The 27,854-nt window shown below is 31.9% G+C and overlaps 3 protein-coding genes across 6 annotated transcripts in view; 1 reads left to right on the forward strand and 2 right to left on the reverse strand.

The window, feature by feature from the left end:
• The window catches only part of LOC148226391 (progestin and adipoQ receptor family member 3), a 26,656-nt gene extending 13,791 nt beyond the window's left edge, over positions 1–12,865 (reverse strand). The window contains exon 1 of one of the 4 annotated variants that reach the window (XM_088204901.1): positions 12,533–12,865. In XM_088204901.1, the coding sequence (XP_088061027.1) occupies positions 12,533–12,649 (117 nt within the window). In that variant the 5' untranslated portion in view covers positions 12,650–12,865. Of the gene's footprint in view, positions 1–8,679; positions 8,979–12,532 lie in introns of those variants that run through there. The other 3 variants (XM_088204902.1, XM_088204904.1, XM_088204903.1) reach the window with 3 other exon arrangements.
• Positions 12,866–17,307: 4,442 nt separating this feature from the next.
• On the forward strand, positions 17,308–24,740 carry eff (ubiquitin-conjugating enzyme E2 eff). Its single transcript, XM_088204944.1, has 5 exons — positions 17,308–17,566; positions 18,006–18,069; positions 18,141–18,172; positions 22,890–23,073; positions 23,140–24,740. The coding sequence occupies exons 1-5, from the start codon at positions 17,543–17,545 to the stop codon at positions 23,277–23,279; spliced, it is 444 nt and encodes a 147-aa protein (XP_088061070.1). The 5' UTR covers positions 17,308–17,542; the 3' UTR covers positions 23,280–24,740.
• A 764-nt stretch (positions 24,741–25,504) lies between these two features.
• The window catches only part of Cad88C (cadherin 88C), a 40,871-nt gene continuing 38,521 nt past the window's right edge, over positions 25,505–27,854 (reverse strand). Inside the window, exons 20-26 of the mRNA XM_088204905.1 lie at positions 27,600–27,788; positions 27,244–27,530; positions 26,916–27,168; positions 26,655–26,840; positions 26,211–26,546; positions 25,951–26,149; positions 25,505–25,893 (exon numbers count right to left, since the gene is read on the reverse strand). Coding sequence (XP_088061031.1) covers positions 25,538–25,893; positions 25,951–26,149; positions 26,211–26,546; positions 26,655–26,840; positions 26,916–27,168; positions 27,244–27,530; positions 27,600–27,788 — 1,806 coding nt within the window. The 3' untranslated portion in view covers positions 25,505–25,537. The remainder of the gene's footprint in view (positions 25,894–25,950; positions 26,150–26,210; positions 26,547–26,654; positions 26,841–26,915; positions 27,169–27,243; positions 27,531–27,599; positions 27,789–27,854) is intronic.

Consider the following 27,854-nt stretch of genomic DNA (forward strand, 5'->3'; position numbering starts at 1 on the left):
ACGCGTTTCGAGTTTCGAAACCCATTTCGAAAGATGCATTCGAACTCATTGGCCTTGATTCGCAAAGGATGTGTTCGAATCACGTTATGGCTTGAATCGAACCAGTTTAACCGTGAAAACTTGAACGTGAACGGCGAAATTGGACGTTTCATAGGTTCCAATGAACTTTTCGTGGTTATTCATGAGCTCGAGCAATTTGAATCTCGTTAGTTTTTCGAGATTCATTTTTATGCAAAAAGAGAGCCACGGTCGCAGTGTGACTGTAGAACGCCATTTTAAATTGTGGTTAAATATAAATTGCAACTGAACACCGCAAAAATGCGATTCTTGCTTAGAAAACAAAGTAGTTATGTATATTATATATTATAAACTAGACAATAACATGGCTAGAAGTGTACTTGTATATATTTATATAGCAGTATAATAAATTAAGAATCAATATCAAGTTTGTCGCATATACATACTTTTGCATAAAATGCAAAAAAATACATCATTGAATATATATGAGCTTCTGAACAGTGTATTACCTGAACTCAACGAAAATATTGTCATCATGTTAATGCCAAAATATAATTTAGAACTTTAAGGCGCAGAGATCAATGGCTTTCTGTAAGAAGCTTTTTCGAACTGAGGTTTTGCGGAAGAGTATACCTGATTGATTGTCATCTCCAGAACATCGCTACAACACTCCCTTTAAATTCGAATAGCGCAAAGACTGTTAATCTAATTTGACATTTTTATGGTGCTACTTGAAGGTATGGTGTAAATCAATAAACTTAAAAAACTTGTGTTAAGCATTCATTACAAAATAATTAACATGGGGCCAGAAAGCTGTCAATCCAAGATCTTCTCAACGCTTGCAATGTGTCAGTCGTTTTGTAGAGATAGACAGAAACAGTGACAACTTTATAAGTAATTACAGATGCAATGTTATGAGAATTATTGGTCAATATTATTACCGCGGCTCTGTATAGGATTATGGTTGATATATATTACCCAAATCTTAGAGCATGAAACGTATAGTTACAGAAAATGCTTTGAAAAGAGTCAACATTTGTATGGAAGGATATTAAGCAATATAAATTGAGACATTCTGTACATAAAAATCCCAATGAAAGATTTATTTTTACTGTCGAAAGTCAGGTTTAATATCAACTAGATTTAGATTCGTGTGCTATTTTTCGTATTGCTCGAAAACTGCTAAAAAGTGTAGAGCCAGCGAATGAAGAACATATTAACTGCATTTTTCTATAAAATCCGAATATATAATTTCGGAAAGAATGTGTTAAATTACGTGTTAACATATTATTAATATACGTGTGTTTTGACATTTGGCTAGATAGATTTATCTGCATGTTTTCATTAGTATGGAAAATGAGGAAGTATTAGGTAAGACTTTTATTTTACGATATGTGTGTAATGAAAAATGATCTTTTCATTTACCTGCAATTGATCAAAACGCACTATTGTATGATTCAGCTGTAGTTTCCTTGTTCAAAACATATAGAAATTTGTAAGTATCGAAATGTTATTTTCATAGTAGTTTTTTTCATTATCGATTAAAGTTTGTTCTGTTTTGCTTTAGATAAGACAAATTTACGTAAAAAATATGATGCAAATATTTTAGGTTATGCTAAGCATGTTTTTCATAAATATATATATATTTCTAATAATACATCTGTTTTTTCAATGATAGTCATAAACGTTTGTAGTTAAAAAAAATATGCAAACAAGGATAAATTTGCAAATATCTTTTTATTACGTTTATGTCAGTTAACATATTATTGATTTGGGTTCCATATAAGTTTGGGAATTGATAATAGAAACACTAAATACGTAGCACTTTTCTATGATTCTTTGTTTTATTTGCCTGGGCTTAATACAATATAACCGACTTTGAGATAATGCATAACTATATATATTTTCAAAAGAAGCAAAAAGTAAGATATGTCCGAATATAAAAGAAAATATTATACATGCTCCCTTGCTCTACATTTCTGCATATTAAATAAAGAAACCATAAAAATAGACATAACTGATATTGATTATATACGTCAAAAGTGATGCATGTATGTAGATAAACATCCCAGTTCCCGGGTGCTATTAATATTTTTTCCTTAGTTATTTTGCTTCATCTTAGATGTGTAACATAATATTAGGTAACCAAAAAGATCGTGCCGTTTTCGTTTGAGAGTGATTTAATGATTTGTCATGCTCGTGTGTTTATATGTATCATATAAACACACAGATATGTGTCAGTTAATTGAAGCAATTTGTCGCGACATAGTCTCTTATTTTGTGATTTTTTATCCTTTAAAATGTCGATTAAATCCAGCAAACTTGAATCTAATAAAACAGCAACATTTTGAGAATATTGGCCATAAAAATTATTGTGTTTTTAGCTATTTTTTAAAGTAGGCAACGAAACGATATTTTTATACATAGAACTGAAGTAGCTCATTATTATATAGTTTATATATCTAATATGTACGACTTAGCTCTATTTAAAATAATCATCACGATATCTATACGAGAGATTAGGTAAAATTAGGAAAACATAAAGTGATGATCAATCAGAGTTATAATTATATAATAATCACTAACTCAAACCTTCCAGACACGATAGAGTAGATTAAAAACACTAAGGTTAATGTGTCGAACCTTTATTGGAGCATTAGTCATTAGTATTGTTTACACTAATTGGGAAAATCATGAAAGCTGATAATAAAACGCTTTAAAATATAGTACACCATAAAAAAATACTAGATTAGATAATAAGCAATTCAATATCATACAATTAAAAACCGATTCATCCCGAGAAGATTATGATTTGTGTATAGTGGACTACAACCGGTATTGTCCATACGAGTTTCTCTACAGAGGCCAATGATTACGGTTTAGATCTACTCTTTGCAACTGGAACACGTGAAGGATGCATTACTTTAGAAACAACCAGGGATATTTAATCATCAAAGAGATTTATTATTCCACGATGATTTATTAAATGCATTGGGTCAGGAAATCCTTCCTTACCTTCCATATTCTACACAAATTGCTCCAACCGATTATCACTTTTTTTGGAACTGTATAATCACACAATAGATTATAGCGGAAGTTTGTAGATTTTTCGTCTTTAAAGTTACGATGTTTTATAAACTTATATCTAGTTATATCTATATATTGAATGTAAATGAAATTTACATTCAATATATAGTTCAAAACAAGTTTTTCAAACATTTACAATATAAACTTCAAACAACACAAATTAAACTAATAAGATACTATAAAATAAATATAATCATCTGCACTTTTGTATAATATAAACAGAAATCGAAAGTAAAAGCTTAAAAATAAAAAACGTTAATATACATAAATCTATAAAACAGTGAAATTATTTTGTAATCGTCGCACCAAAGCGTAATATGCATTTTGCATAAATTCGTCTACTCAGGCCGAAAGGCCGCGAGTGAGAGAAAGTCGATCTTGGCCGATTGAATGGTTCAAGAGGAAAAATAAAATATGAATGAGAGAGAGAGGGCATGCAAAAAATATTTTTTTATAGAGAGAGAGAGCGAAAGTTTCAGCAGTTCTTGGACGTTCTTTAGAAATAATTTATGAGCAGCGAGCGATAATGTATTACAATTATTACGATCGTCGCTAAAAAATCGCTGAGTTTTGATAAAAAGTAACCACAAATAATTAATATTTATAAATTAGAAAATATTTACATTACAAATATTGGTGGGTAAATTCTAAATCATATTAAATATTTAATAACGATTTTAAAAATATTTAACCAGAATAATATCGTTCTAAGAACAACACAAGTGGGAGTAAGTGGAAGATTGACGACGCAAGAGAAATGTGCTAAGCTCAAATTTGCTGAGAGTAAAAGAAGATACATTAAGAAATCCAGACAACTGGTGATTGTAGGTCACGATCTTCAACAATGATGAAACGACGAAGAAGATTAAAAAAACATCGATGGTGATACAATAATAAAAAAAATCCAAGAGTATTATTAACCGCATATCAGATGCTGTACACGTACCAGTATAATACTCTTCATTGCACTGCTATTATTATATTATATTCGTGTTATTTTTATGTTACTTCCTGTATCGTTTAACTATATTGTGTTAAAACCATTTATTTTTTACTTAAGAAAAGAAAATGTACCGCAATTTAGTAGCCGAGTTTAATATTTAATGATTGTAAAAAACTGAAACTGCAAAAATGTTATTAATAGTTTCATGTAACTTTTTTGCTATTTTTTTTAATGAAAACACATTGATCACAGATGTCACTAGAGAGTTAATATACACATAAGAATAATTATTACATAAGCTTAACAGTAAATAATCGGTTAAACTATATTCCATCGGTAATTCTACAATATATATATAATATATTCGCCTGCCTTACATATTATAGTTTTTGAATACAATTTTTTTCATCTTAAAATTTGTAGTGGTTTATTTGGAACAATTTCACAGTTATCATCTACCTTTCTTAAAAATAAAACTAAACCATGAAAAAAATTCTTAGTTTTCTAATGAAAATCTTTCATTTCATGGTAGTCATCAATCGACACTTCTTATTATGAGCATTTTGCCGAATCATCGAATCAACAAAGAAGATTCGTACACTTTCACTAACAAATCAAGAAGCATATCAAGAAACGGTGAACGCTTTACGATTCGTCGTACGACCATCGATGTTGCAGCAACACCGTTGCGAAAATTAATTCCGAAAAACGCAAATGCTCGTTATGTCTGCCGGTTTTTATGAAATTGCGTACCAAATGGATTATACGTAAAAACGTAAAAATAAAATTTTGTAAAAACCGATTACACATTGACAATTAGATCACAAATAGACAAACTATTAGTCAGTTAATTTAAATATGAATCATTGAAAAATATATTAATTATATGTACTTATATATCCATATAAAATAAATAGTTGTATCGATCAATGGTCGATTAGGAGTGTTGTTTATTTGTTGCTATATCATTGCCTATTGTTGTTAACTTTCTTTTTCTAGGTATGTGCTTATTGATTTTTAAATGTGTTGCTAATGCATTTCGGTTAATTAGATTTTCTTTAAAAATAAAATCTAACGCTCTAATTTAATGGCTAACTGAACCTAAACATAAATCATTGACCCTGTATAGAAATAGAACATAATAAATCGTTAGTCTAAACTAAAACAATAAAATGTAAATTTAGCAATGAATTTATCTAGTTTTTTTATCCTTACTATTTTAATTCAAGAACATATAATATGTCACATATTAAAATTGTTTTTAAGATATAAAAAGCTAGCTCGGTAGAAAAGTCGAATACTACAGTAATTTAATCATTACCAAAGAATACTTTCTTGGCAACATATTTTATTTATTTAAAATATTAGTAATTACTATAGTAGAAAACAAAAAAGTACAAGCGACTTATTTAAAAACATCCAAAAATAAAAATAACACATTCCTGTACTTGATTTAAGAATCAAAGTAAAAGTAACTCTTGGTTACAGGGTTACATCCTTATAACTTATATTGCAAGTCAAAACAAATATAAATAATCGATTTTTACTTATTAAAAAAAATATATATTTTTATTACGGGTCCATCGCTAAATCACTAAAGCATGTTTCCTGCGTTAAAAGCGGCATAAACAACTTCAGCAATTTATATTATCATTTGAAAAAACGGATTAGCTAAAAACATTATTGAATACATCGCAACTGTCGTTCAAATGTAAGTAATATTATATTTGCAGAAGGTAACACTTTAACATTCGAAACAAGTTGCTAGGGTGCTGCTTATGTTTTACTAAGAAAAATAAATCCAATTACACACCCACAACTTGCAACGAAAAGTGGGCTCGCATAAAACTCCCTCATGGAATAAACGTATAACAGTAGATACATATTGCCTATACACTTCATAAAAACCATCTACCATTTACTTTCAACTTGAATACACGAGAGTTCATCCGAATTAAAAGCAAGTGGAGCGGAGAAGGCCAAGAAAACAGCCGCTTCCCTCTTCGCGTCAAGTCCTAAATCAATCCTATCTACGGTCTAATGGTCTAATAGATTCTTAAGACACAGACAAGGCTACCACAACTATACGTATAAATTATACAAACCGATGTCAACCTTGAAACATTAATATACAGGAAGGCCTGAATACCTCAAATGCTTTTTATACCTTCTATTCTTTGCTGGAAAATATCGGTCATGACATAATAATTTATATGTCGTTTATGAAAAAGATTTTGGGTATGTGCATAGTGAAAATACTTTCATAAAATACATTCTATCCATATCATAGTGAAAGTGTACAGATGAGTAAATAAAATGGAATACACCAATTATAAAATCAAAACATAAAAAATTATAAAACACACAATAATGCACCAACCAATCTAAAGAGTATTTTCTGAAAAAAAACTACTAAAAGTTAAAGTTATTTGAGCCATAACTCTTTATAAATAATAAAAAATATTGAACAGTTAATTAATAAATACAAATCTACGCATTTTTTTAACATGCTCTGTATATAAATTTTAACAGTTAGAAACAGTATAGTTATACATTATAAATAAATAAACAGGAAATAAAATAAATGTATGCAAATTATATTTAACAATTATAACATTCGTTACAATTTCCTGTGTTTGAGTATAACTGGTATTTTTAACATATTGATAATATTCACATTTATTCATACTCTTTCTCTAAATGTAAGAGAAAAAACTATGTTAAATAGATGAGATTTTAAGTACGAGATTTAATATCAATGTCCAATATAATCCATTAAAATTATAAACCTAACGAAAAAGGTTAAGATTAAAAGTCATATTTTCAGACTACGTCTGCATGTTTCTAATTTTGTGGTTTAGTTGTTTAGTCTAGATCTAAAATCGTGTTTAATTGAAATGATCACTATAGTTTTAGTCATTTTTGCAAAATTTCTAAATGTATTTCTCTACAAAATGTAGTTATATTATACTATAAATTATAACAGCTGTAGCATAATTGAAAAGTAAGATCGTTGCATTAACTAGCATTGAAATGCCCTGCAGTGAAATTTAACCACTTTCCATGATATAAATCTTGTTATTTAGTTCTAAAAATGCATATGAAAGCTTCACGTGCTATTCATTATATTTTTTAAATAAAGAACCGCTTAATTTTAATATATTTTGATTTGCAAGAAACTGTTTGTCAAATTTATCTTATAAAAAATATTTTCATTTTAATCCAAAGTTCAGTGACATTTAATAGCGGTCTAGATGATTTAAGATTATCATTATTTTGAATGGCAAACTATAAGTTAACGTGCTATGGATATATGAGATCAAGAAAAAATCAATGAAATATAGAAAATAGTGAAAATTCTATAGAAAACACAATTTTGCAAGGTATGTGAAACTTTATAGTCGATATTAAAACAATAAATGCACACATCGACGCAAATCGCTATAAGGTTAGTTACCAGCACGATACACCAGTGGTATAAGTCGATGTTTAATGAAAGACATAGGTTCGAATCCCATATGGATCTTAGTGTTATTCGGTTTCTATCGTGTCTGGCAGATTGCAATTATTGAATATTATAAAATTATAATTCTTATCGTTTATCAAAGATGAGGTTTACAGTTGATTGTACAATGACATATAACATATGAATTAAACTGTAACTTAGTTTGTTTGAGTATATCCTATCTTAACAATTTGCCAATAAATAGATTTTCTTTATCATATGAGGTATAAAATTTCCGAGAAAATCGCTCGTTAAATGTCTTATTTAGCTTTATATATGCAAGTAAAAGTATAATTTGTTAAACGCTTAATCAAGCACTATGGCGAAAAGGGATATTAAATAATTAAATGTTTATTATTAATTTAAATAAAAATCATTTTTATTTACCTAGAATGAATTTATTGCTCGTTAGTTAACTAAATAAATTAGATTACATGACATGATTGTAGTATTTAATGATTATTAAATTATTTATTTTAATATAATATAATATATTTATTTGCTATTAAATTGCTCATAGAAGTTTAATAGAAAACATGAAGTATGCCATATTTTCAGATGTTATAGCTTATTGATTTACATTTCTTTACCTGTATGTAGCTACATACATATATTGAAGCTATGTATGAAACAGAATTCGTAAGAATGCTTTATAAAAAATCAGACATCCCTTTTAACTTTATGGCTCTACACTTAATTATATTTTATTATCGCTTTAGCTAATGATGTTTTAAACAACGTTATTTTATCATATTTGTGTTTGAATGTTACAAAATTATCATACAACGGTAGACAGAATATATAGAGTATGTTTAGACAAGGAAAACCAAAACTAAAATCTAAATACTAAGCAACTATTTAATTGATGATCAATCATTGATAAATTGTATGTTTATTATTGATTGCAAATGTATAATTAAATAAAAGTTGCGTATAGTAGCATTTAGAAAAATATTGACACGTGCGTTGGTATGCCGATATAATAATAGTACATTAAATGCGACTTTAATGGATATATGTAAATCAAATAGTTTTGATAAAATTTGTTAAAATACACATTACCGAACGTAACGATTCACATAAGGAAAAAAATACTAAGCACTAATAAATAATAATAAAAACTCACGCCAAATATTGAATAGGTGGTTGAGTAGATTTGCAGCAGCGTGTAGAGCATTATGTTGATTGACGATGGTAGAGGTGCAAGTGTCGAAACGCGTTTTCTTAACGGTGAATTTCGCGAATAGCGGACGAACCGAGGGCCAAGATCGACACGTGATCTTGAGACGAACGGCCGTCGCAGACTCCGACTTTAGTTTTGTCAGCTAGAAAGGCAACTTTCTTTTGCACATTTCTTTTCGGCCGCACAACGCCAATTGCTACACCACGACCTCAACGGAGAGAGATTTCACCGAGTCTGTTTCCAAATAATTAACCTCGAGCGTTACGTTTCGGCATGTAACTGACTAATGACTTTTAATCGAAAGTGCCATACGATCCTTTGTCATGCAGACACAAGTCACGGTTAACCCTAATCTCAATAGAAACAATCACAGAAATTATTTGACACAACAAAACGCACCCAAAGCTCTATTCGCTCTAAAAAGCAAACAAAAGTGTTCAAGGCGAGCATAACTAGAACTACAGTAATTAATCATTTATATCAGACGAAACGTTGGATTATTGCTCTTGTGATATCAATTAAAAAGTTTGATATAATCTTAAGAATATCGTTTCATATTAACTTATTAATTAATCAAAACAAATACTTTAGAATCATGCAAAGTCGTTTGATTTATAAATTATTCAACCGATTCAATTCTGACCTTGTGCGTGATTAGCGAGTTCCTTAAAGTGCGGATAATACTTTAGTTTTATAATATGCATAAATAAGTATTTACTCAATTATATCGTTTTATGAAATCTATACATATATGACGTTAGAACCGCTATCGAACAAAGTAAATTTAAATTGTGTACTATCAATATACATATCTATCTAATCATAATGCTTTATGAAAATCAGATTTTACTTAAAGATTAAAAGACTATTTTAATATAAATGCATCAAGATTAATATTCAGTCAACTTATAACAATAATCAATGTAAATAGTTAATATACAGTTATCCACAAATAAATCAATACAACTTCAACAAGGAATGCCTTCAAAATGTATAGATTTAGAACAGAAATGATTTGATTCAGCTAACATTTTTAGCAGATATGCAGTAATTTTTATTGTATACACTGCTAGTTAACTTACAATTTAAAAGAAATATTCAGTTTTATCAGGATGTTCTATAAGTAAAATTTTATTTTTCCAAAATTTATAATTCTCTTTTTATTTAGCGGCGTAGCTTGAAATGTTTAGATGTGTTACTTATATTTTTCCATTTAAAAAACTTTAAGGTTTAATTGGTTGTGCACTAATAATATTGTAAATATTACTTTTAAATGTAAATTGAATACAGCAAGCGGAAAATTATGGATTGACTCAATATTTAAGCTCAATTTGGCAATGGGAGTAATAAAAATAACATTCCATCTACATACATTCATCCCTTTCCACCTAATATCTAGCTGGTCGTTGTAGTACATATTTACTAGCGTTAAAATAGTAAGCATAAAAATATATTTGTATTAAAAATACAGTCATACAAATAAAGTTTGAAAATATTAATAAAAAAAACTGTTTAGTTAAAAACATTACACTTTTTATGTCATAGTTTTCGGTTGGTCGGAACCAACTGTTGAACGCGAGTATACAAATCGTGACAATTACTCGTTTCTATATTTATACATGCGCACGCAATGATTGAATATTTGGACGGATTAGGGCCACCATTCTAGTGAACCTAAAAAAAGAAAGTCGGTGTCTTTACACATAGAAAGAGATCAATGCAAATATTGACAAGTCGGTGGAATGTGGCTAAAAAGTACCCTAATTACATGTAGCGTTACTAAATCTTCAGCTGCTTTAATTAAGATCATTACGTTAAATAATTATTTTATTAAGAGTAATAAATGACAATATAAAATATTTTTGCATAAAATTGTAGTATTAGTTCAAGGGCTTTTCTACTATTTTGCTTCCGACTTGGTACACACGAGAAATCAGTTGAAATCACACCAAGCGGAGCTACGCCGAATAACAACCAGGCGCGTACGATGAGATACATTTCCTTTCGCTTGCTCGCATGTTAAGTGGCGAGAGTGAGTGAGAAGAAGTAGACGTGCGGAACGCATCTAATGCACGCCCTCATCTCTCACTCACTCTCGTCACTTAACACGTGAGCGAGCGAAAGGGAATGTATCTCACTGTACGCGCCTTATAACAACCAATACGGCTCTAAGAAGACCGAGAGTATTTACTTTCCTACAACTACGAAGTTCGAAATTTAAATATTCAACACAATCTTTGGAGAAGACAATTAGACACAATGTAGCGCGTACAAGGCTATGAGGACAACGTAATACTTTATGAAAGTGAAAAATTTTTGTCAACAAATAATAAATAAGTTGTTAAAATGGTATCAGTATTTTTATCAGCTATAGAATCGATAGATCTGCCTTGCTCTAAAATTCATTTTTGGAGAAGGTTTTTTAATATCTGACTCGATATTGATATATAATACATGTGATTGTCAATCGAAAGATATGACAGAAATTAAAAAAACACTAAGGTCTATATGGGATTCGAACCTAGATCTTTCAGGGCAATAGTCAGAGACCCATACCACTCAATGTTATTCAATGTTCAAGTATTTAAATCCATAAATATAAGGAATCTACCAAAACTGTGATTAAATTCCCAATTCGCCTTGCCATCACTATGGCAATAAATAAATCTCTCAACGTGACAGGAATTGAGAGATGAGTGCTTTTCTCATATAATGATACAATATTTGTAGTTGAGAACAAAACGAGTTTCTGCTCGTAAATTTTAAGCTAGCGCTTGTCTTGTTACTACGGTAGATTTAAATAATGATTTTTTTTTATTTGCTAGTATTAAATTTTCAATGCGTAAATTTAACTGTTCATGACTGTATACGATTATGTAAAAAAAATCACGTTAGAATTTGGCAAAGAAACAGATTTGATAATACAGAAAAATTAAGTATTTTTTTATTTTGCCTGTTCTTTGAATATAATAGTAAAAATTAGGCATATTATAGAAAAATATATTTATAGTAATGGATAAATAATTTATTGATAATGTAAAAATAACTAAAGCAATAATTAGCTAATAAAAAATTAAAGGAAAATCAATACAATTTCTGTTCAATGTTAAAAAATGTTTTTCATGCTTATTATTGCTTAAATGTCATTTAATACAAATCTAGACAATCTCTTGGAATCTAACCGTATTCGTAATTACTAAATTATGTAAAAATATATTTATTTAGTCACGGTACTTTAACAAGAAAGTCTTTAATTTGAAATACTTTTGTATATATTAATAATTATTTACAATGCAAAAATTAATATGTATTTTAGCATTGAGTCACAGTTACACTTTTACGAGTACATCTCGTATACGTAATATAGAGAAAAATTTTATCCGATAATATCTGGTACAGTTAAATGTTTCCGGAATTTTATATTAATAAAAATGTCAAATTGATAAATAAATATAATAATCTAAAGAAGAACAACATTATCTTCTTCTAAATTAATTATATAAAAAATAGTCATGTGCTGTAGCTTACAAGAAAAAAACCCAATTTTTTTATAAGCTCGTAGCGGTTGCGCAACCTCAATTGCGTACAAAAAACTTGTTATAATTGCACAGCGTACGGTTAAATTCAGAGTTACGAAACTGTAACAAATTATAAAGGATTAATTTTTCTCATTTTACTTATCACGCGAAAACTTATTTGTTTAAAATCGTCGCAGATTAACAACTTGTTAAACCGCGAATAGCACACGGTGAACAAATTACATGCTACGGTGATGGGAAGGTCACTTTTTACTCACGACATCGTTGAAGAGTCCGTCGAACGGAGAAAACTCCAAATCTTCGTTGCACTCGCCTACGTTGTTGTTTCCGTAGTCTGCTCGGCTCTCCTCGGTCACCGTTTCCGTGATAGACATGTCTATCTTTAAGTAATCAATTTTGACTGCGCAATCGATCTTCGGAAATATTCGTTTGTTTTACGAATATACTTCCGAAGTCAGCGAACAATTCGGCTTTTCTATCGGACGACTTTGCAGAAGCGCTGCTCGGCGATGCACCTACCGAGGCCACCAGCACTCCGCAAATGAACATCTTGTTTGTCAACATTCGTTCGTCGAAGCCATGTTCTTCATGGTGGGGGACGTTCGCTCAAGCGCCTCTCTTTTCATTGCGACATCGGTGTTTTTTTATATTATTCAAATTTATTTACTTCTGTATTTAAAAGTATTGATTTGCATTCATCTGTTAGTTGTGATATTCATATATGAATGTGTGTTATACATATATATATGTATGTATATTATAATAAAATTAAAACGATAAGAGCCGCACTTCCGTTCGTTATTACCCCGCCGGTGTTAACAACCAAGGCTTTTATTGCTTATATTTTTTAAATGTACGTTAATTACTCTTAAAAATATAAATTACGGATAGTTTTATTAGCCCCCTTTACTATTTGTCTCTCACTGAGTCATTCAGATTTACTGGAAAATTACATTACCTGTAATATTGAAAGTATTAAATGGTTATTTTTGTGAGATTAAAGTACAAAATTAGGGAAAATATATTTTACATTTTACTTAAAGAAGAAAAATTAAAGTGACCCCTAAAAACATAACGTGTCATCATTTAGTCTCAAATTAATTTCTTTCACATATGAATAACATCTAATCTAAGCACTCTGTCTCTCTCTCCCTGATTCAATACTAGTTGACTGAATTGTTGCATGATAATTACCTGGTAATAGTAAATATTTTCTTCGATTTCTATCTATATTAAAGTATATCGTATATGTTCTTATTAACTACGCTAAATCATCCGTTATGTTATTTATAACTTGACTTTCTACAGCTCTTTTGTTTATAATTTAATTATGTTTGTCGTATATTGATACTTTTCATTTTAGCTCAATCAACCATTGGTTTCGTAATTTTATTTTTTCTATGTTGTTTAAATAAAAAATTCAAATAGCGTAATATGTATTGTTTTGACTGGTAATCCAAAGACCACGGGCTCGAGCCACGGCAGCATTTACCCCCTTCCCCTTGAATTTGGCAAGAAAAATGCATGTTATTTAATGAAATACTATGAACGACCACTGACTGGCCAATTTTTTCCCGCGTCCTGAAAAAAGCTGAAATGAAGTCCTTGGCAAAGTAAGGTTTAATCGACGTTATTGATATAATCTTTTCCTGATACCGTCACATGCGAAGTATATACTAATAGGTAATATAAAGTACCGCACATTCCAAGAAATATAATCAGTGCAGCAAGAAATATGCAATGGTTATGCATTTGCCGTTTTATCTAAAAATAATAACAATATGAAGCGTGTAAAATATTAAGGGCGAACTCAACAAAGTGGGATTTTTTTATTTAATAGTAATGTTATTTAAATCTCATATAAAAACATTTTAATTTTTTTAAATAATCAATTATATTTCAATGCAGTTAGTAATCTTAAATAAAACATAACTTTTAAAATACAAACGATATTGAACCGTGTATTTATAAAGGTAATTTTAAGACGTATTTTGAGAAGCTCGACATATTAAGTCTCTTCATTTATATTTCTTAAGAACCATGCTGGTTTAGGATTATTGTAAGTTCGCTGTTAATTATATCAAACATTTAAAATTTTGAATTTTATTCTCTCGATACTTGTTTTTCTGCGCTCGCCCTTAATATTCTCAACGCATTATATGAATTTGATAAGCTTTATCCAAAGTATCATAGAATTGTCATTTATTATATAGGCGCTATTAACGTAAAATAACATTTTATTCGTGAAACGAAAAAATATTGCGCTGTGCGACTAAATATGCTTATTATTTTTTTTTGTCCATTAACAAATATTATACAACTAACAACTTACATTATGATGCTTTCTCTACGACCAAGTACATCAAGTTGTGAAAAACATTACAACAATAATTATTTTTAATACTTCATAATTATAGTATTGATTACTATGGTCTTCGTCAAGAACAATGATTAGAGTTAACACAAGATAAAGTTTATCAGTTTCTACTTGTATTTTCGAAAAATCATGGAAATACAAAATGATTTCTTAAGTTTACCAACCTTTTTATATTACATATAGTTTTCAACAACATATAGTATTGTTTTATAATATCAAGTACCTAATCTAAGTTATTACCTTACTTTATAATTATAACGTTAGTTAGTGAAATACGCATATACGCAAACAAACTGGAAGGCTTGGAATTATCTGTCCTACACGCTTCATATAATACTAGAACGTATATGGACATGTTGTAAGTAGTAATATTTGCTATATCCGATGTATATTTTGAAATCGGCGCTTCGGAGAACGACTTGAAGTCGGCCGCGTGAGTTCGCGTGTCGAGAAACGTCAAAAACGTCAATCGATAAATGCGACAAATTCACCGGACGTTCCTCTGGACGCCGGCGCTCTGACCGTCGCTAAAAATAATCTTCTATCTGAAAACGTAAAGATTTGTCCGCATTTCCACCTGTGCCGAAAGAAGGCCGGTCACTTCTAGACGCTTCTCTAGATACGAGTCATATGTGTGTGCGTCCAAACCTCGCGTTTTGCGGCCATAAAAAATGTAACATCGGACCGCTCGAGTTAAAACGCGGTCGATCTATTATCGTCACCTTAAAAAAAATGGAGATTTTATTTTAGCGGAGCGGTTTTCGCGACGGTCGCGCGTAAATAAAGCGGCGCGCTTCCGTCAAAACCGCGTGCCAAAAATACTGTCTACTCAAAATTGAGCCGGACCAAAAATAGCGCTGCACGCCGTCGCGCGTTCACGAACGCCGTTCTCTGATAGTGCGCTGCGATCGTTCTTCGGCTAATATCGAACTTCGCTACATTACATGAAACATTATATTTTGTAAATTGCCAGATTGCTTACTTATATTAAATAAAACATTTTGTATCCAAACTTACGCAAAAAATAAAAATATCAGTCAATTACTAAGTATAAAATTCAGTTAAAAATAGTTTTTATTTTAATAAGAGTAATGCGGTTAATGAGCCAAAGCAATGCTTTGCATATTTGACTGGAAATTGTTTAAACAAGAACTAAAGGTCTCCTCCTACTCTCAATATCTGATTGGCTTCGAATATTTTTATTTGATACCGTGAAAACCAGATAACACTAAATATGTACTTGCTGAAATGATTAAAAAAATGCCCTGGTCAATATACACAGCAAATCGTTGGTTATTGCTACAATTAAATAAATTCGCGCCTTCCTAAATTCCATAGATAAAAACTTCATCAAAAATGCAATAATTCAATTATTGGTTTAAATCATATTCGCATTATTTCTTTATTTAATATTTTTTAGATAGAGTACTATAATTAATTGTTAAAACGCTTTAAATAGATGATTCTCAATCGATGATTATGGAATGTAAAGCAATAGTTCATAGCCCTACTTATTAAACTTTTGAAGGATCAATCGTGCAATGAAAATAATTGGACTTATTCGATTGACTAATGTGAAGTCTTAACTTTGCAATTATTACTGTGTCGATTTTGTTTCGTTTCGCTAGGATTGACGAACGAAGACTACTAAACAATTACTATTGTTTAGTAACTACGTATCGAAGATTATTCGGTTTTCATTTAGGTCGTGCGACGCCCATTTATCACGCTTTTTGTACTTTCCTATGTGTTTTATATGGTCTAGAATTGTATTTGTACTGTCTAAATTTTATGTCAGCTCTAAAATTGTTACTCATACTAGTTAAACTAAAGCATTTAATTGTCGTTCTACCGAGACTTTTAATTATCATTTGGGGTGGTGGGGGAAAACATTCGCTCTCCTTTGAATTAAGCTAGAAAGATGCGCGTAATTTAGTATTACTAAGATATCAACAAATAATAATTTTAAAATTTTATCAATAGATATATATAAATATATAAAAAAACAATTATTTTCCTAGCAACCTAATAGTTATTAATTCATAAAAATTGTGTTGCGCAGCCAAATAAACATTAAAAGTTTTTTAAGTAATTTGTATGGAAGTTTAACTAAAATTGCATGTCGTACTGTCTAATATTTTTGATAAAGGATTACTGAAAATCGTCGTTTCATGACACTGGTGCTTAGATAAATATACTGTATTTTTTATATCTGTTTTCCGTGACTTCCTTAAACGTAGCTACTATGCTTCCCCCCCCCCCCTCGTTTTTTATTTGATTTTCTGGTGAGTCGATATGACGAACTTTGAGACTACAGTAGATGGAAAATAGCAGACGTAGCAATGAAAAATATTGTCAACTTCAGGCCTTAAAAAGTCGTTATAGCGTATAAATATTGCGAATGTGTAAGTAATCGATGTGCAGCAAAGTACTATTCGAAGTCCACTCCGGAAGCGAGTTGAATTTGGCCTCAGTGCAAAGTCGACCGTCCTTCTCTCGAATCGCTAGTATTTAATAAATAAAATTGTATTTAAATTTAAAAATATCGCATAATAGCGTTGGGGGTGATTAAAAATTTTGTGGTGCGATCGGGTGCAATTCGGAGAAGGGGAGCAGGAAGGGAGCGAGGCGTTCGCGGATTCTGCGGGCGATCGCACTCGGGTGCGAGCGTTCGGCGATCGTGCGATCGTGCGGTCCGCGACGGGCGACGGCAGTGTGTGCGTCCGCGTCGGCCGCAGCAAGTCAAAGGGCCGCGCCCCGTCGGAATCAGAGCGTCAGCCGTCGTCTTCATCGCCGCACCGCCGCGCCCCGCGCCCTCCCCGCTCCGCCCGCCGCCGCTCGGCGGCCATCTTTGTGTCCTCTCGCTCGGCCGCCGCATTCGGCCGCAGCCATGGCTCTCAAACGGATCAACAAGGTGAGCGCGGCGCGTCGATCGAGCGCCACCGCGCGCCCCCCGCGGATCCCCCTCGAGGCCCCCCGAGCGTGCGCCCCCGCGTTTATGTAACGGCGCCTTTGTGTCCGCCATGTGTCGACCCGGTCGGGGAGGTCGTCGCTCCGGTCGAACGTCGATCGTCGAACGGCGAGTTCTCGCTTCGCCCCTCGCTGATGCGATGACTCACCGTTCGTTCGAGAATCACCGACGCGACGTCATCGGAGCGCGCGCCCCCCTCCCCCTCCCTCCCCCCGCTAAACGTCATTTCGCAATCTCGCGGCGATCGCCCCAAAATTTGCCTACTGTACAATTTTTCCGCCCGTCCGCGATAATTGTCGGCGATTAGGCATCTAATTTTAATTCATACGATTTCGACGCGACCTCGAATGCCGCTTTAATACTAACTATCGCCATTTTCCAGGAGCTCCAGGATCTCGGCAGAGACCCTCCGGCGCAATGTTCAGCAGGACCGCACGGGGAAGACTGTGAGTGTACACTTATTAGCGAATTTAATTACTTGACTGTCTCTTTACCGTCTTGTTTTCGTTTATTTCAGTGTTCCATTGGCAGGCGACCATCATGGGACCTGTGAGTATCGCTTTTGTAATATATTGAAGGCACCGGAAAGAAAACCATTCTTTTTTTTACTCTGTTCCAACTAAGATTCCATCATATATCGGGAATAATGCTATAGGTAGATTTAAATAGAAATAGAACCTATTGCAGAAGGCCTTTCTACTATCACCAGGAAACTCGTCTTGTCTACGAGTTATTACAGAAAAACATATTTTAACAAATCAAGTGTCAATTGCATTTTCAAGTGTGTATATATCAAAACGTTTTAAGCAATAGGAACTCTATTGAATCTCTAAATATGTTCTAATTTTTAAAGAATATTACATTTAACCTATCATTACTACTTGCACCTCCATGTGGACGCACCCACTCCAGGTTAAAACCCAATGGATTAGACATTTGGACACGGACAACGGTTTTATTATGGCTCTGTGCTCGTAAGCGACTGATTTTCGTCGATGGTGCTTATTGTAAACTATTGAGCAGCCATTTTTTATAATTAAGTATCAAAATAAATTCATTAAGAGGAATTTCTAAGTCGTGGTAATTCCAAGAAGGAACTCTTATCAAAGAGTAGAGTTAAAACATTAGCATTACATACCCGCCGAATTTAGCCAACACCACGATAACAACTAGTTTTTAACAGATTTCCATTTAAACTTTTCTGATAAATTTACCTTCCAGGTATATTTAGTTTTGTTTATAACATATCTTCTAAATAAATATATTTTTGCACACAGAAATCTACCTGTTTCTTGCATAGAATATTTTTCTTCTGAACTGAAGCTAGCAACATTTAATCAATATTTAAAAAAATACCAAATCATTCGTTTGTCCCTTACCTAGATCAGAAAACCGCTTGCGATAACTAAAAATACATGTCTTTTTATATTTTGATTTTTAACCTTAACCCTAATAAATACTAAATTTATAATCATTTTAAGTGTGTATATTTTTTGGGACGGTTTTTGTGGATATCTGCCAAACTCCCATCCGTTATGGTGTAAACAAATTTAGGTACTCAACCAATGGGGTTCTTTTAGGTAACCCCCAATTATTTTGATCATTAAGTTTGATTTCTTTAATAAATTACTACAAATATAAAATTAAACATTCCGCACTTAATGTAATAAATGTAGTGCCCCTTTAAAGTTAGAGTTCTAAAATGTTCCGTTATATGTTTTAAATAAATTAAAAACTCATTTCATCATTTTTTACAGAAATCTATCTGATTCTTGCTAATAAAGTTTCCTTTGTAGATAGAATCATTCTGTCGAGTTTTTGAATGTACCCTTTGAGGACTATCGCCGTACATATACGATGATCAACCTTAGTTTTGTGGTACCCCAGATAATTATATATTTACATAAATAACCGAAGAAAAACATTATATTTATGGTTTTTTTAAATTAAATTTAATATAAATGATTTTTATAGAAAATGATACCAATAAATTAAAGAGCGAAACAAAAAATATTTTATATTAATTTTATAAAAAATATTGAGAGCCTCTGAATTGATATAAAAAACAAAATTAAATAACAGAAAAGTGTTAAAATAAATTATTAAAACATACTAATACAAAAAAGTAGTAAAATCAATCACCTATTTTTTATAATTTGAGAATCACGGATTATTTTATAATTTACTATAAATGCAATATAAAACAATGAATAAATAGCAACAGAAATAATTAAGAAAAAATGCGTAAATTTAACTCGCTACTCAAAGGGTTAACACATTGCTGTCCGTTTCCACGTGATAGTGGAATTTTTGTGGTCTGTCTGTTCACGCATTTTCAGCAGTTTAAAATAATGTATTTTAAAAATATTGTGCAAACATAATAAAGATTTAATTTTTTCTAGAGATGGCAATGTATACATTTATAATTTTACCTTTTGTCAAAACAGAAATGTATATATTTAAAATCCCACAAAAGTAGCGGACTGTAATGTGTTGAAATACCCAATAAGTTATGTTTTAAATCGGAAAAGTAGACTGGATGTTAAATTGTTGTTCTTTATAATTGTCAAAACACGTGAACATAAATTATCATGCTACAAAAACATTGTTTTAATCCATAAAGGTAGTTATGTTTATTCTAATTTCTTTGTTTAAGCAACACAGCTGATCACAAGAAAACTGCTGTTTGAGCATTTCAAAATTAATTATACTATTTCTTTACCTTGTGTAGGCAGTAATACAATACTCTTTTCTGTGTAAGAGCTGCTTTTTGGGTCAATTTTTATCTGACCTTATGAGAATCATTGTCTTTTACCTCGCTGCTTCGAATATAATATTGATTTTTAGTCCCCAGTAATCCAATGATTTAGAAATAGCATCTTCAATTCCAATTTCAAATAATGTTCATACATTTTTTGCATGGTCACCCTTGTTTGTCTTCACTTATTTAATTGACCTATTTTCCTTGTATCCATATTGTTTTAGATTAAGTATTTCCACACGTTTGATCACGAGTATTCTAAATGTATATTAGATTTGCTTTGATTTTGGCAGTAAGGAAAAAGATGTATTCATCCACTTTTTTGGTTTTCCAATTCTACAAAGATATCCCAATGAATGGAAGCAAAATATATATATATATATATATATATATATATATATATATATATATATATATATATATAAATATGTAAAGAAATAATGATATTGAAATTTCGAAATTATAAATAATTTTGTATTCACTTTGTATTTTTTTATGTTTCGGTGTTTATCATCGCATTTTTACCATCTGTTTGGTACATTTTCGATTCCTTTTATAAAAAATTCTTGCTGTGATAAAAATTATGTTTACTGACATTTTTATTTTTGTGATAATGCTCCATATATCTAAATAAATTATAATCCAGTGGTGCAATATTGGGTGAATATGGTGGGTGTGATGTATGGCATTATCATGTCTGACTATAGTTGGCCATTTTGTGCTCCTTTTAATTGTTGACAATACTGATTAGCGATGATTGTTTAACCTAGTTTTAACAATTTAATATTGATTATGCTGTCTCATAAAATACAAAATAAGCATGAAAAAGCTTTCAAGTGACTGAAGTGCTGTATAGAACCAAATTCTCAGCATTACTTTGCTATGTAATCAATAATGATGTGCAAATTGTTCGTCGCCGATTATTGGTAGTATTTACGACATTTGATGTAAAATCTGAATGCTTTTGATAACTTTCCGATTTCATGAAGATGTCTGCACTTGCCACCAATCGCGTCAACTATTTATTGCAGGGTAGATTGTGGATCCTACTCAGCAGGTCACCCACTTTAAACACTATGAAGTCAAAATCATCACTAGATTTTTTTTTAAATGAATTTTTGTGGCCTTAGAGGCTTTTCTAGCATTAATGACCTGATCCAAAAAGGAGCATACAGTACCTGATGTGTCCTTTGATTGACATTTTTTTCCCTAAAAATAAAATTAATTTTATTGTTTCATCTTTAGGTGCGGAATTAAATTTCATAAAAAGTCAGGAAATGTGTCAATTATCAACTAGGAAAAAAAGTTAAAGATGTAATTGTGATTTTTTTTTATATGCTTATAGTCATTCTCTGCTAGGTCTTCTTCTGGTTCGTTCTGGTTCATCTTCGGAATTGAATTTAAAAAAGTGATAAAATGAGGGGAAAAGTAAAATCATTTAATAAAAATTAATTAATTAAGTATATAGAAATTATAAAAAAAAATTCCAAATAAAACCAAGAAAATAATGCACGCACTTGAGAGCCCTGCATGGTGATTCGGATTTATCCGCATCTCGCATCTAAAGGGTTAAATGGTAAAGGGTAAACAATAACACTAATGGCAATATGTTAAAAAACTTACTAAAGATTCTCACTCCACTGTGTACTAGCATAAACTCAACTTAAAAAATATTCATAAATGGAATGGTTTTCTTTCCGGTCTCCCATATTTTCGTTGTACATGTAAGAATATATGTTCTATTTATTTTATTACATATTTAGATACTTTATATTACAACTTCATTGTTTGTTAAACCTACAGAATTACATTCAAACTATAATCACGTATGATTTTTTTAGATAAGCGAAATTCTACTGCTTCATATCTTTTCCTGATATTTTATAAAGCAATCTTCCGTAATGCAGTGGTATTTCAAAGTAATCAATGACTTTTGTCTTAATTTAAAATGATATGCTATCATTTTGCCATCAGAAAAAAGATAGGAAGACAAGAGTAGTGTAGACTAAAATGAATATGACTCATTGTTTCTGATTGATTAATGTACAATGAATTCGTTCCGAATGATCAGCCAGTTCAATGTTCGGTGATGGAGATTTGTGGGGTGTATTCTTAGTTTTGGAATTACTATTTACTGTTGCACAGTGACCCACAGTTTTAGCGGATATTTGATCAATATATAAATTCTAATTTAATTAACCATGTTTCTCACTGTTCTCATTCATGATCTGTATGGATTTTGATGGATCTTAATCTAACTTAATAAACATCACCGTTCTGATTAGTTCTTCTTAAGGTTAATGGTTTGTTATGATCCTGTGGATTCTTATTATAAATATTGATCTATCCCACAGTACCCTGTTTCTTTTGTCATAAACTGCTTCATCCCATACTTTAACATATAAATAAATGAATGTTTTTTTTACTACTTGAATACACAAAATTTAAGACTATGTCAAGTATTATCTTACAGTGTGCTTATGATTATTATTTTTATTATTTCAGGTCGACAGTCCTTATCAAGGCGGTGTATTTTTCCTCACTATACATTTCCCGACAGATTATCCATTTAAGCCGCCCAAAGTAGCGTTTACGACGCGCATTTACCACCCGAATATAAACAGTAACGGTTCCATTTGCTTGGACATTCTGCGTTCACAGTGGTCACCTGCGCTTACGATTTCGAAAGGTATGTATTTTCTCATATTCCCGCTTTCGTAGACGATGGTACCTAATTATCGATTTTCTCTTTCAGTACTCTTGTCGATCTGCTCGCTGCTCTGCGATCCGAATCCCGACGATCCGTTGGTGCCAGAAATCGCTAGGATATATAAAACAGATCGTGAAAAATATAATGAACTAGCTCGAGAGTGGACGAGGAAGTACGCTATGTGATGAGCAGGCTCATAAAAAATACACTACCCACTCGTCTCCGTTATTTGGTCCCCGTTTCATCGTCCCCGTTCTCCTCAGCATATCTCTCCTCTCCCGCGTCGCACTCGATTATGCAAATCTACGTCGCAAAAGCGTTTGAGCGGTTAAACAAAACAAAACACTGAAATCTTCATGATCGCACGTCAGCCGACGGCGATAGTTCTAATTAGTTTATTTTATAATTGCCGATTTGGCGAGCGACAAGTGTCGTCCGTTCCTAATGCTGCGATCCGAACGTAAAATTGCCTATATCGTAAAACAAGAAATGCGGTACACGTTCGGTCGTGCGGGTCGATGGATTGTTAATTATACATATTTTGCTATTTATACGATAAGTCGGTTCAGAATCGCATTCGCCGCAGGGCAGTCGAACGTATGCGCCTGCGTAACCTCCGTGCGTCCTTTCATCCACAATATGCTTTTTGACCGATATAAATTTGATGTGTACGGTTAGGTATATTTTATAAGTGTCGAATAGCTTTTTTTTTCATAATGGCGTTCTTATTTTATTTAATATATTGTGGTTGTAAGGAGATTTTGAGTATTGATTTCTCCCGCCCGATTCCCACTTCCCTTCGTATCATTTTCACACTGGAACGCAACGTAACGCACGATCGTCGGTACCTTCCCGCGGGGGTCCAGTTAACGGTACTTAAAAAGGCAGACTGCCTTTGCGAGATTAAACATACTTATGAAAACGCATCGACGTTCAAATCGACGATGTCATCGCCAGTTTTCTCATGTGGGAGTGTAACATCTCAAGACAGGTGCGGTTCGAACGCCGCGTCGATATTTAATTTTTATGCCCAGTCTGGTCTAGCGATCGAAAATTGTTTCAGGAACGTTCGATTGTAATTTTGTCTTTGGTTTTCTAAAATTGATGGTGTGAAATTAACGTCCGGTTTAGCCGTCGTCATTTTTATGTAACTGTCGCTGCGACTCGTTTCGATCGATTGTGGACCGTCTCTTTGGGCTAGTTAATATAATATTATAATAGTATCGAAACTGAGCAGTGAATATTCTCGTGAAGGCGTTTTCGAAACGAAGAATGCTTTCTTAGAGTGTGTACCAATATTGCTGTTGTATTGAAAATAGGTGGTAAGATTTTTTCAAAATGATTGTTCACTAATTCGGATTTATGTATTTTATGATAATCAATATAGAGTAAATAATAATACTGTTTCAATATAGTCACTCGCCGATCGAAATTTGTAAAATGTCCGCTCAAATGGAGTTATTTTTCTGTGATTATTATAAAAAAATGTTATATTCATTATGCTGTATTACTGGAAAAGAGAGGTGTTTTGTTTTTTCATTATGAATCGCTTGTGTATTTATTTATGTTTTGTCCTTTGCTGATCAGTGGGCATAAATAAAAAAAAATGTAAAGAATCAATACAATAAAAAAAAATGCAAAATTCATTTGCTTGTATATTAATATGAAGCATATGTCACCAGCATGATATCCTTGATAGAAGTGATTTATTGATGTTTTGTTTTTGTTCCTGCTGTAATATGATTATTTTCAAATAGTATAATTTTTGTAGTTGACCTTATTTATTTTTAAGAAGCAACTTGTTAATTAAATTACTTCAATTAAAATCACATTTTTTATATAGAATTATCATTTAATAAAATATAAAAATTATTTATTATAATTTTTTTCATTCACATCAAATATAAATTTTGATCATTCGATACTTACGAACCTGAGCGATAGAATAATTGTGAGAGCTGTTTATAAATTGAAGGTTATGGATTTGAATCTACCATGAACCTACAATTTTTTCTATCGATTTTGTAGATTTGAATTAAATCATAATTAGACATTCTTTTCCTTTCCTTAGGCTTGGATTTTCCTAACATTTCCTAATTTAATGAATGAATATGGAGGTGATTTGTATCATAACAATATGAAATGCTTAATGTGTTACTAAGCAAAGAGGATATAATTGATGATTTTACATTATTTTGAGTTGGTTTGTATATTAAAGTCGTTCAATATATAATACCATATTTTTATTGAAAAATCGCTTTATAAGATGTGACAAAAGCACTTTGTGGTTAGCGATGCAATATTTATAATTCTTCGAAGCGTCAGTACCATTTATGTATCCAATAAAGATTAGATTATTAAATTGTAATAATATCAAACGCGTGCATTGGAAATTAATAAAAAGCAGGTATACTTGCTAACATTTTATTATAAATAATAATTATTACAGTTCCGTGGTTTCTAAATTTTTGGCATTGTTGATTTGTTCAATTTGTTGGTAAACGTTATATTTCGATTGATTCGTCTGAATGTCACTGCTTATTGAATTTTCCGGTGAACGGAAATGCTCCGTATTTATAAAATACGGTTTTCCGTTCGGGATAGTATCACCGACTACGTTCTCGTCCAAAGAATCCCTCTCCGACTGACTAGCCTGATCGTCGTCATTTTTATACCAATCGTTTTCGTAAGCCCTGAGCCAAATAGGGTTGCTCCCCTGAGTGCTATGCTTGTTTGTATTTGGAACTCTACCGCCTGCGCTCCTTATAGTCATATCAGATTCTCCCGGAACTGTAGATTCTAAAAAAAAACATGTTACTGTTGTGCAAGTTGCATGCGCATTATTTAATAAATTACCATAAGCAGTCGCCGTTGCTGCTTTCAACTGCCTGATATATTTTGCACGCTGAGTGATGCACAACATCAAACACAAAATTAAGAGAATGCCGAGGAAAAGACTGATCGTCACCAACCAAAATACGGTTTGATTAGCTGTCATCATATCGGCCGATAGAGGTTGAAATTCAGCTGCTTGCGTATCCAGAACGTTGTATTCCTAAAAATATTTTAATGTATGATAATTCAATTCAATCTTGATCAAATAACATCTTGTATACCTTGAATAATGAATCTAGTTGCTCGATGTTTCTATCGACGAGCATCAACACTTCGTCTACCTCTAATACGGAATGATCTTTACCATTCACGAGATGCAAATATAAATCTGTTTTGGTGCCGTCTACGGATCCATCTTTGTTCTCGTGTACTTTAAAATCGTCCACGTTTACAATAGCACCCGTTGCATTAGCTAAACTTTCTCTGAATGGTCGTACTCTATCGCGGACTTCGGAAGGATGTTGCCTTAGCACAAACCTCACTCTCTGATCTTCTCTTAAAAGATAAATAAACACTCTCGCTACATCTTTAAGTCCTCCTGTATCATTAGCCAATACCTGAAATAATTAAATTGCATCAACATCTTCATTCTAAATTCTGTATAGTCTGGAAGTTCATCTCATATTAAAAATATATATACAGGATGGCTACTCTTTTCAACAAACCTTGAAATCAAAATACCCTTTCATGCCTTTTTGTGGATCAAAGTTTAAATGGACTGCGCCCGTTTCTATATCAACTAGAAAAGGCGGTCCTTGAAGATTATCCAAACCTTCCGATAGCGTTTTTTGGATCTCACCCACTTGGTAATATGATATTTGGGCATTTTCTCCATCGTCCGGATCTAAAGCCTAAATCATATACATAATTAGTAAATAAAGTAAATTAGTGTTGATATACATATATATATATCTTGATAATAATACCTTAACATGCATGAATTGTAATCCAAAATCGGCTGCCGTTGTTACGCCTCCTGTAAATATTTCACTGACAAACTTCGGTGGATTGTCATTTATATCAGTGACGTTAACAATAATTGTGATTATAGTATCTTCAAACACTTCTAGATCGTTGTTTTCGTTTAATTTAGGCGCTACTATGCAATCTTCCGTTGCGTGAATTATCAACGAATGATCCTTCTGTATCTCCCTATCGATCTCTTTAGCTAAAGTCAATCTGAAAATATATTTTATTTAATTTATTAATTTATAAGTTATAATACAATGTATCTGTAAATTGTATGAGAATTACTTGTGAGTGTTTTGATCCAATTCAAAGAGTTGCTTATGATTGCCTTTGATTATGAAATAACAAACCGGCACCGTCGGATCATCCAATATATCAATTTCATCTCGTTCAATAACAGGAGGCAGCGTTATATATTCTTCACCGGGCGTTGAATGTTCCGTAAAATTTACAAACAATACAGATTGAGTAAATCTAGGTTTATAATGATTGACGTTCCGAACATATATTGTTAGATCGAGATCCGAACTGAGCGGCGTCGGTAACCCTAGATCGTATGCTTCTATCCTTAACTATAAAACATCAATATTGTTTTATTAAAATTTCGTGATGTTTATACGTTATTGTATTAAGATAATTACGTCATATATCTTCTGCTTCTCTCTGTCTAGTGGATGTTTTAATTGTATCAATCCAGTGGTCGAGTTAATCGTAAACGTTCTCCAATTGCCCATGACATCTTGACGCAATCTGTATCTCACAGCACCATTTGATCCGATGTCGCCGTCAATTGCATGAACTTCCACGACTGACGTTCCGACGGTAGCATTCTAATACAATTAATCAATTCATTAATTCTCTTATATGTACTTCCAAAATGCTCTATTAATTCACTG

The sequence above is a fragment of the Plectrocnemia conspersa genome, unplaced genomic scaffold (assembly GCF_051122295.1).
Source record: "Plectrocnemia conspersa isolate PC_06_02 unplaced genomic scaffold, ASM5112229v1 ptg000014l, whole genome shotgun sequence".
Taxonomy (NCBI): Eukaryota; Metazoa; Arthropoda; class Insecta; order Trichoptera; family Polycentropodidae; genus Plectrocnemia; species Plectrocnemia conspersa.

Excerpts from the sequence above, each read along its gene's own strand:
- eff (XM_088204944.1), top strand. The coding sequence starts at position 17,543 with ATGGCTCTCAAACGGATCAACAAG. Across the intron at positions 18,070-18,140 it reads AGGACCGCACGGGGAAGACT|TGTTCCATTGGCAGGCGACC; the intron begins GTGAGTGTACAC and ends CGTTTATTTCAG. Across the intron at positions 23,074-23,139 it reads TGCGCTTACGATTTCGAAAG|TACTCTTGTCGATCTGCTCG; the intron begins GTATGTATTTTC and ends TTTCTCTTTCAG.